This window comes from Eucyclogobius newberryi, unplaced genomic scaffold (genome assembly GCF_026437365.1).
Source record: "Eucyclogobius newberryi isolate DKJ021-1_F unplaced genomic scaffold, fEucNew1.0.hap1 SCAF_10, whole genome shotgun sequence".
Taxonomy (NCBI): domain Eukaryota; kingdom Metazoa; phylum Chordata; class Actinopteri; order Gobiiformes; family Gobiidae; genus Eucyclogobius; species Eucyclogobius newberryi.
The window spans coordinates 25,105,479-25,116,785 of NW_027315724.1; the positions used below are offsets into that span (position 1 = coordinate 25,105,479).

An 11,307-nucleotide genomic window follows, 5' to 3' on the forward strand; every position below is an offset into this window, starting at 1 on the left:
AACAAAGAAGCAATGACGGCTCGAAAAGTTGAAGAAAAGATGACAAGTGGAATCGGCTTATCTTGACAAATGAAAAGCATTGATGAAGGTTTTACCACTTAGGCTTAAGTCTGGAGGAGCAGAACAAGAAGTTCATAACTAAGTTTTATCTCAAACAAGTTTTACTTTGTTCCACAATATACACAAATATTAATCAGCACACAATAAATGAAAAACGTACTTACAGTTCTTAACTCTCAACAGAAATACTAATTAAAAACAAATGTGAGGGAAAAGTCTAAAGCATAAACAAGCAAGCAAAACTTTTCTTTGTTAAATGTAGCTGTGTCTAACAACGTTACAAGACTAAGATTAAAGACAAACTATCATCCTAAGTACAATATATTCAAGCATGTTTTATCACTATGAGTATTTCCATCTGCAACTACTGAACATTGTCACTTGCGTTGGATCAATACAATTCTAATCAAATCTGAATCTGAAAATTCATCAAATCAATTTTGACAGGCTTTTTTTTTTTAAACTTTAAAAACATTCTGCCACTTTTAAGGAAATGAACTAACCCAACGAGACAGCCACCAACACTATTAAAGACTTTTATTCCAACTCCATGTTTTTCTGTTTAAAAATCAGTGGTGTGCGGGCGTGGAAAGGTGGTCATTCCAGCATGTCAAAAAACCAGCTATGTATCACTGGACAGCGGTGTCATCCAACATCCCCGATGCACACCGGCAGAGAGCTTTGCCATCAACAGCAGTTGGCAAGGCAACTGAAACGATAGTGGCTTGGCTTCTCTAATAGCGGGTGTTTAAGAAGTGTGGTAATGGTAAAGGAAAAACGCACAGTGTGAGTCCAGACGAATATTAAGGAAGTATGAAAGTGGCATATATTTGAGCAATCAGTGGCAAAAAAAAATGGGCAAATTGAACATAATTACAGGCAGGTAGTGTTTGCTGGAGGTGTAATGCATTGAATATCACCATATTTGAAAGAGTGAATGAAAGGCTTCATTGTGTAACAGCTGAACATAAACAGACTTGATGCATAAAGGCCTTGGTCCGTGAAGCACAGAGCTCAGCATGAGAGCCCTGGGTTGTTTAAAGCTCCCTTTGCTTGTTATATTCAGACAGACAGTTACTCAGGAGCCATTGGATAAAGCATGTATTTCCTTTCTAATACATTTACTTGTCAACACAGATGTAAACAATGTGACTTTGAGTTTCCCCATTCCATTAACTCTATTGCCACCCATGTCTCTCCGGCGCGCAATGACTCCACTATGAGCAGTAATCGATAGGTTTCTGGTTTGGGTGAATGAGTTCTGGTGCTTGGTTTGCACAGTTTTGATCAGCCTGACAAAGACAAATTATAGAGCTGTATGAGAGAGTAATTAAGACGGGTCTGTCGTTACAACGGAAACACAGCAGCGTGACGTCCCGTGCAGGCAACACAACACTGGAAACGATCAGATCTAGACATCAATGAGATGTTCAGTTTCAGAGTTATTCCTGCGTTTTACGGAAATACATTTGAAGTCTGGCTGTGCACTCTTAACACCATAAACACATTGTGATCTGAACCTTTGCCAATCTGCCAATCTGGACAGACAGCTGAATAGTTCTACACATGCAGTCCAATTTTCCCCACCCACTTCTCTTATTGGTCTTTTTATGCCTTGAGTGAGTGACAGGTGGATTCAACCATGTGAAGTGTTGACTTTAATTATCTCTTTAAATAAAATTAGGCTAATTGATACTGTCTAAAGAACTAAAAAGTGTATTAAACTGAACCCTCAAAGAATATTTTGGCATGTAATGTAATACCTACCCCTATAATAAAGCCAAATAAATTAAATATGACTAATTTTGATCAAATGGAATTCATTGTGGGAAAAAAATACTTTTTGTAAATTACATTATTGCTTTTTGTTCTGGCTTTTCTCTTATGTACTTGATGTATGGTATGGTATATGGCATATAATGGGGACAAGTCAAGTCAATTGGGTTACACTGTTATGTTATACACTATATTGGTAACATAATACTCGAGGTCTAACATTATTTCTTTGCGGTGGCTCTCCATTGCTCTCCAGAAAAAAAAATTAAACTTCCTAAAACCATTTATAATGATAATCTTCCTCTAGTGGAAGTGAATTTAACAAAATGCTGTGTATGACTTATCATCTGCTGCACATATAACACACTTTAGCAATAGTATTTCATCTCGAGTGTGGGTTTGTTCCCTTAAGCAGGCATCCCAGAATTACTGCTCACATAAAATTAGGAAAACATAAAAGTGTCACTGGGGTGCTGCAGACGAGAATCACAGTTGTCCTGAACATGCCATATATCCTGCTGAGGAGGGGAATAAGAATTATTTCTGTCTACATATATCCATGTGCAAATAACACACAAACACACACACAAGCTGATGAGGTTTGTCCTAAAAACACCCTGTGTACGCTCCAGAAGTAAAGGGAGATACTCGATGGTAAAGGACTGCATCTGTCATGGCTTTATCCTCTCGCTGCGAGAGCCTGATTAGTGCAGTGTTAGCATTCTGCTGCCACTGACTATGGGCTTTCTACACAAAACCAAACAGTGCATGCCGCCTCATACAGTGCAACACAATGCTTATTTTTTCAAGTTTAGTGTAAAAAAAAAGGGGGTCCAAGGACCATTCACTGGGGCGTCGCCCCCTGCAGGTGTCTGCGTGCAAAGTACGTTCCAAAGCCAAGATAGAAGCTAATATCCACCATCTATGCAAACATAATTATATGGACTGGTAAAACGCATGCTTTGCAAAATTACAAAAAATACAAACTACACTAATCGCTGTGTGTAATTTACTTCTTGGTTCCCATGGTAACAGACAGTGACACCTGCCAGCTAGTGGCCAACCTAAAGAGAAAACTCAAACTCATAATTACAGTATCTGTTAACAGATGGACTCTGGCCCCAGGACATTTTCTTTCAGCCTGAGAATTGTCACTCAACTCAGGATTTTCCAAGCTTTGCATCTTTAAATACATATGCTGTATTCACATTTACATTTGTCCATTGCTACAAAAGCAGACATGTAATTTTAACCCATGTTGGCTATTACACAATAAGTGTATACGGAATTAATCATTTATTACACACGATGTATAAATTGTAATAAGTATGATTAAATATCAAAAGTAATGCTCTGTGAAATCACAATGACACGCTAACAAAAGCAGCAACTCCCCTCTGAATAAATCAGTAGATATGAAGATGGCATATTCGCACTCGTTTTAAAAGCTGAGTATTTGTAATATTAAGGCTGATGGCTGCTGAAAGCGTGTCACAGTGGGTGGGGGGGGGGGGGGGGGGGGGGGCGCCGCAGTAAAAAGACATATTTTTTTACTGTCTTTGAATAAATACTTCTCTGGCATTTGTCAAAACCATTGGTAGAAAAACGGCACAATTCAGATGTTTGTGAGGAAATCTGCCCTATGGACTTGTTCATTTAGGAATTGCTGTGAAATGACTGCTACACAGCCTTAATGGCAGCTTGTAATTGCTCCATCACCCATACTAATGTGCACTCTATGGCCCTTTCAAAACAAAAACATTGCATTTTCTCTTTCTCTTTTTTTTCCCCTTTTTTTTTTTTCTTGAGCAGCATTGTGAACGTGATTGTCGGAGTCTAAAGCAGCAGAGCCAATGCCATGTGGTCTGTCAGATCCAGGGAACAGAAAGAACAATGTCATATTCATAAGCTCCCCTCCTCATTACCAAGGCAGTTATGAATGGGAGCTTCTGTCCCGGTAATCACGAAGGCCCCTGTCATCTGTCTACTTCTGCTAATTGACTGTTTACTACATTTCAACAGACGGACAGACACATTTTTGATCAGGCCTAGTTTGTCATTCAGTTTTGACACCGTGCTACAGGGCTATTCACCAGACGAGGGGAGGAATGACTCAAATGTGCTTAAAGGGGCTGTACCCAATATTTTTCAAGTTTAACAAAATAAAACTATTTCCAGAGTTGTTATAGAAGCAGCTCTTCGGGCTGATTCCGCTTTATGGATGCGTGAAATAAGAAGATATTTAATTAAAACCAAAATAGCCATTTATTCTAAAGCAGGAGTGCAGATAATTACGGTGTTTTCTGGGATCAGTTTACACATTTTTTTGCACGTTTTTTTCTCCAGCACGAGGGTAATTACAAAATGTGAACGCGTGCAATGAAAATGTTCTCCCGTCTGTGTTTTAGCAGCATAAAGTGAAAGTTAACAGCCTACTGAGTCAAACTGTCAAAGCAATCATTTGTAAACCAAAAAAAAAAAATCAATTATAAGTAATCTGATCAAAATCAAATCAGTGCAGGGTGTTTTTACTTTGCAAATCCAGACTTTGTTCATGTTCTCTTTCCGGTTTTCTTGGAGCTTGATCAAGCAAGAATCAAGGCAGGCAAAGTGTCTTGCCCAAGAACACAATGACGTACTTGTGGGCCGCCATTACCAATAATGTTGTGTTTTTTTTTTTATTCTGAGAGCGGGATTTGAGCCATCAACCTTTGGATCAGAGGACAGGCACCAAGCAGAAATGTGATTGCCAAAAAATGGTGTTAATATACCAGTAATACCTACAAAAATAAATACAATATCTGCGCATTATTGTATAGCACTAACTTCAAGATTAAACATTCATATTTGATGTGGATTTTGTAGCTTTGTGTACTTCCTGCCTCCTTCTTGGCCACAACTCCCCTGAAAAAGAGGTGTTCAATCTGACTGGTTAAATACAGGTTAACTAGAATTAAAAAGAGTATATAATAAGAACATATGTATGAAAATGCAGCATAATAAGGCACATGAGGTGGAACCGTTTCTTCCCTTTGCCGTTGACTACATTCTCTCAACACCTGTCACATTAAACTCATTTCAACAATACTTGGATCTATTTGCATTTATAGTTTGGCACTTTGTTATTCTGCCCATGTCTATTTTTATTCTAACACTGTACGCAAGCCATTTATTGTATCATAGTTTATGCTTGACTATTATTCATTATTCATTGTTTTATGCTGCACCACATTGCCAAGGCACATTTCTGGTTTGTGACTTTTTGTTCACTGACAATGGTGATAAAACTGTTCTGATTCTAATTCTTTACTGCCACATCGCACCATCTGCAGCGCTCAGACGCCACACGAGGCCACCTACAGCGGGCTCAAACACAGCTAACCTCAGAGTCACCCCGAATCCAGAGCAATTCAGACATGAGCGGGAACAGGGGAAGATGTAAGCCCGCATAATCAAAGCTGCATCATGCATTCTAAAGTGGAAATGAGTCCTTAATGATGCGTTAATGAGTGAATACATCTATGGACAAGGTGAGGGACCAGGGGATCTGACCGCTGTTGGTAACCGTCTCCCCATAACTACTACATGACCTCAGTCAAATAAAGTTGATGTCATTTTCTGTTGAGAACAAGTGCGTACACCTGTAATTGAATTGGGTCTTATTAAAGTCTTATTTAAAAAGCAGCAACAAGTTTTTGTACAATATGAATTATTTATAAATCTCAGGGAAACGCTACACTTTAAACATGCTTTTTGACAGTTTCATTTTATTCTCACAAAATGTACGTGATTGCCCTTTACACAGTATTTAATGCAAAGTACAGATGGAATGCGCACTTCATGTCAACCAAGTAAAATATCACAGACAACAAGTGCAGTGCTGATAGAGTTGAATATTTGGGATTGGACAGGTCAGTGAGCAGGTCAACATGAACATGGCGCAGTGTTGAGGACAAGAGAAGACTGATAATCACTCGTTTTAACCAACACATTTTTTCCCATCAGGTAAAAAGGGCCACAAAGACTTGAAATGAAATAGCATGATAAAATGACTTAACAGTAGACTTTTTATTGAATAATTAAAGGAAACTACCAACTCATTGAGGGCAACTGATTTTTTCAAAGTAAAAAAAGAGGACCAATTTATGCCTTCACCCTAGATGTATTGTACTTGTGCTGATATTTTAAAGTAACAAAGCATGAAAATCCTGCTTACTCCCGATTGAATTGCAAATATTGTTCTATCAAATAAAAAAAAAGAAAGAAAGAAATGTATAAACTGGTCTGATCTAAATGTGTCTTTTTCAAGTGAGCCAGGTGATGTACAGCAAACATGTGACCACAAAGAAAAGATTATTACGCTATTATTTGTATTCAGGTTAAGAGGCAGAAATGTAATGACCAAACCCTTTTTAAAAGCCATCTAAAATAAATATGATGTGATTATTTTTTTAAATGCATTTGAACCTGTACTTATTTTGCTACTACTGTCTCACTTTGCATCAGTTGCCAGCTGCTTTACTGTCCCCTCCTAACAGTGAAACGAGCTGCCAACTCATAAAGTAGTGTCATGCATTATCTAGCAATTAGAGTGTGGCTTATTAAGCACAGCATAATGTAAATTTAATGAGCAATAAATTCAATTTCTTTAAATAGAAGACTATATTATTGTTATAAATGATGTAGTGTGGTGATCTTAACATACAGGCGATGAAACATTGTACAAGCGGGCACATATCAACGGCCCATTAAGTGTAGTATTAAATTTATACAGGAACGCCACGCTGTTCGACACGCAAGATAAAAGGAGGGGTGCACTCCAGTTGGCTCCGAACTGATTTGAAATGTACTGCATGTGCCTTGTATAATGACCTCTTCCCCAGCACTCCACGCAACTAATAGTGATAATGCACCGCCAGCGTAGCCCTGACTAGAAATGAAAATGACAGAAACATCAACAGGGAGGTGTGCAAAAGTGGGATCCATCACTGTTTGAAGGCATCTATTTTTTGCAGGTAACAAACACAAATCAGGCAGCACAGTAGCCGCCTCACAGTAAGACGGTCCCCGGGCTGAGTGGTGTTTGTGTGTCCTGCCCACTGGTTTCCTCCGAGTCCTCTGGTTTCCATCATTAACGCCAAAACATGCACAGCTAATCCTCCAACAAGATAATCCTGACCAAGATCCCGTCAGCTCGGGGGAGTGAGGTCATCCACTCCACCTGGCAGTCTGGATGAGGGATGGGTCAAATGTAAACTGTAAAACTACAAATACTAATACAAGTAGAAAAACTGTGACTACTCGACTAAAACTGACTGTCATGATGTATTCAGACTTACAATGACACCTATTAACCATATTTGAACGGCGTTCACTCATCATTAGCTGACTTAAAATGTATTTTAATTGATTCATGCATGTTTCAGTAATCCAGTATTGTCCTCAAGAAAATGTACGTTTATACCTACCAATAAAACACAGTAACTTAAAAGCCTATTTCTACAATGAAGCCATCTTTATCAGTATATCAGTATTCATTATTAAACACCTGGAAAAACAAAACAAAAAATGCCCCCTTTAACACCATCATAAACAACATGCTAGACTAGAAATAGACTGAGGATATACAGCTGAGAATATGCTAATTTCCCCTGCATCAGTTTCAAAGCCAAATACTTGAGCTAAAGATGGGCACGTTCAATCACTAAGTGTGTCACATGCCAACTGGCAGCCAAGAGTGGCGTAACAACTTTATGTTTCCTTTTGTTTCTCTGCGATGGTGTCCTTCAGCAACGCCTTGAGGCTCCATGACAGCACGTATTGATCCACTTCACCATCACTCAGTCATGATGAACGATTTGAAACTGGCAATATGTCTTGGGATTATGCAACCTTCTAAAATATGACCATATGGTATGATATAGAAGGCCACGCACCTCAGTTTTTTACAGATGGTATAACAGGATTATGCCACTAAATGGGAAATTCTGTGGTTTCTAGAAAGGATAAGGGTGGGATCAGACTACATTTTGACATAATTTACAGTAAATAAATTGTGCTGCTCACAATTTTGGCCGAACAATGTATTTTTTCTATATTTTTGCTGTCATTGTAGAGGCAATTTTAGGATCTACAATTTGGAGATGTAACTCACCAGCACTTAACCCTTTTTTCCCAAGTCAAATGTAAAAGAATACATCTCAAGATCATATTCCACACGTTCACAATATTGTGGCACAAGATCTCTTCCCTAATAAACGCTAAAACCAATAAAAATATGTTCAAGCAATGATTTAGAATAGTTCCAAAAATATCTATCGTTTCATCTTTGTCATTTTCATTTCATTTATTCATTTAACAGGACAACCTACAGTGGCATAATGGGCGAAGGCAAAGATGCAAAGAAGTCCCTAAAAAAGAGTAGGGGAAGCTGCCAAAATGCATAATTGACGGTGCAACAACACTAATACATTCTTTCACCCTCTGCCATCCACTCACACAGCTTCCGTATCACACTTATGGCAGTGCAGCAGCCGCTTCGTGTTACAATCACAGTATCTATATAATATAAAGTTAGCAGCACAATTTAGACATTCAAATAGCAAGTACAATTCTAAATAGGTTTATATAAAAAGGACTATGACACACATTCCCGTTAATAAAGAACATGTGAAATAGGTTTCCTGGCTCTGGTGTTTATATTGCTCACACGTAACCTTTCGTTCTCGTATAATTAACCCCTATTTCTGGTCATTGTATCCGAACGCCTATTGTATCCACTATTGTCTACTCTAGATACAGAAGGTGGATTGTTCCTTGGTTCCATGCTAAGTTTAAATCCACACATTTGGAACATTAACAAAGACAAATGCTGGATGGTGTCAAGATGAAGACTGTCAGCACTTCACTACAGTGAGAGTCTGTGTGTTTGTAGCTCCACGCTGCTGGCACACAGACAGACAGACCAATGTAGAACACGGGGTCATATAGACGGGATTTGAGATGTTCAGTGTAGATCTGACGGCCATGCTTTTCTAATACAGGAGAGCGCAACACAGAGAGGACCGGGTTATTCTGCATTCATTAGACATTGTTTTATTTGACTGAGAGGTTAATTCGTTTAATGTGACAAGAAGCCGCTAAACAATAAATGCAAATGTCATTCAACTATTCAGCGCACACCATTCGACAAATATGAAATTAAAGGTTTGGGAGCAATGAGCTGTAAATAACAACAAACAAAACAAATCAACTCACACAATAGTGGGATTGATTTATTTCTTATATAATTTCTAAGAGCAGAACCTAGAGAGAGGCAGCAGGGGAAGTGGAAATACCTGTTGATATAAGATGTGCAGTGAGCCGACATCAAAACACACACAAGTGAATAAAGTGGGGAAAACTGGGATGCAACTGTTGCTTGCCATTTAAACATGGCCCTTGACTTGACAATACAACACGCCTTTCCCCGTCACTGGGAGATATTACAGGGAGTCTGAGCTGACATTTTAACCGCTTTACGTGCGGCACATATTATTGTCAGCCCCTACAATAATTCAGCAAGAGACGCGGCGCACACACGGAGCGCACGCCTGGAACTGACGCATGCAACACTGATGCAAACACGGGGGGGGGGGGGACACTGCACCGGGTCCGGTCGTCACATGCGATGCAGATAGTGAGAATAGTGCAGATGGTGTGGATGGTGAGGATGGTGAGGATGGTGAGGATGGTGAGGATGGTGTGGATGGTGAGGATGGTGAGGATGGTGAGGATGGTGAGGATGGTGTGGATGGTGAGGATGGTGTGGATGGTGAGGATGGTGTGGATGGTGAAGATGGTGTGGATGGTGAGGATGGTGAGGATGGTGAGGATGGTGAGGATGGTGAGGATGGTGAGGATGGTGTGGATGGTGAGGATGGTGTGGATGGTGAGGATGGTGTGGATGGTGAAGATGGTGTGGATGGTGAGGATGGTGAGGATGGTGAGGATGGTGAGGATGGTGAGGATGGTGTGGATGGTGAGGATGGTGAGGATGGTGAGGATGGTGAGGATGGTGAGGATGGTGAGGCTCCATGATCGCGCGCAGTGACCAGTGGGGGGGAGAGAGAGCGGAGACTGCGGGAGCCTGGCACTACTGGCGCCTCCGGGCTGCAGTTGTGCGGGCCGAACGACTCCGTGTGATACCAGGAGCTGCAATGCGTGTTTTTTCTCTCCCCCCCCCCCCCTAAAGCGCACACCTGAAGCGCACCGGTACACGCGCGCAACGCAACGAGCCGCGCGCGTAACTGGTGCGGATCGCGCGCGTTCCCAGTTTAAAAACACCGACAGCGCGTCTCTATTTGCTCCAACTTGACGCGACCATTTTTACCCCCGAATCTCACCAGCCCGCACCACTTTGCCACACTTTTAGAGCAGTTCCGCGCATTAAAAAGACCCTTCCCCCAGGAAAAAGCAGCGCGTCCGCCGGTCCCGACAACACTCCGGGAAAGCCGCAACCAAAAAAAAGTGATGCTGAGATTCCGGGGGTAAAGGCGCAACTTCTTCCCCCGACGCGCTCCGGGATTTTGCGGCGTCGTAATTCTGCGTGACATAAAGAAAGCACGGGGGGGTGGGAGAGAAACTTACCTTTTAGAAGAAACGCAGCCGAAATGATGAAAATGGACAGAGTAAAGGCGAGAGATCCGCTCCCCGTGATCGCCATGTTGGACACCTGCTTGAGACTGGCGGCGCTAAATCACCTAGAGACGGCCATGGGATGAAAATGTAGAGACATGAGAGGCGGAGGGAGGGCGCGAGCGGGGAGCCCACCGGCAGACTGGGCTGCATTATGTTGCAATGACACACGCGGGTCCACGGAATTAAACTGCAACATCGCCGCAATTGACCCGTAGGAGTATTTTTAAAAATGTCAAAAAGTGTGTCCGCAGCCGATAAGTAAAAGGGAACCAATCTCCCGTTACGCGGATCTAACGGCGGACGGCGGGGGAAGTGTAAAACGCCGTAGTGCATTGAGGTAGCCATAAAGCCACCGCGGAGGAACCACAGACACTTTATGGGGATATTACAGTCATTTTCCTTTACGGTTATGGTCTTCTGGTTAATGTGGGGTTAGGAATAAAACGGCATAAGTGCGCGATAGTCTGCAGTAAGAGGAAAACACAGCCCGCGCGCGTATATTTTATTTAATTTGACCACGCAGTCAACAATCAGATAGTCAAGAGAGATTTACACACAGAACAAAGTCATAAAATAATAATAATTGTGGAAGTTTGAACAGGATTTGCTGCTCTCCATTAATGAGCAGCATGTTTACTCAAAGAGCGCCCCCTCGCAGCTCGTAGCAGTATTGCACTAGATTGTATCGGGTTCGTCCATAACCAGGTGTGAAATAACAATGCACTTGCCCTCACCTTCCCTCTACTGCAGTCATATTTAGTATATCTTTTGGGAATCACGGAGCGCCGGAGA

At 41.2% G+C, this 11,307-nt stretch overlaps 1 protein-coding gene across 4 annotated transcripts in view; it reads right to left on the reverse strand.

The window, feature by feature from the left end:
- cadm1b (cell adhesion molecule 1b) overlaps nt 1-10,733 on the reverse strand; it is a 131,135-nt gene extending 120,402 nt beyond the window's left edge. For all 4 annotated transcript variants that reach the window (XR_011930749.1, XM_072464308.1, XM_072464317.1 and 1 more), the window contains exon 1: nt 10,465-10,733. Coding sequence is in view for 3 of the 4 variants with exons in the window: in XM_072464308.1 (XP_072320409.1) it covers nt 10,465-10,540 (76 nt within the window). In the remaining variant the exon portion in view is untranslated. The remainder of the gene's footprint in view (nt 1-10,464) is intronic.
- Nucleotides 10,734-11,307: the final 574 nt, after the last annotated feature.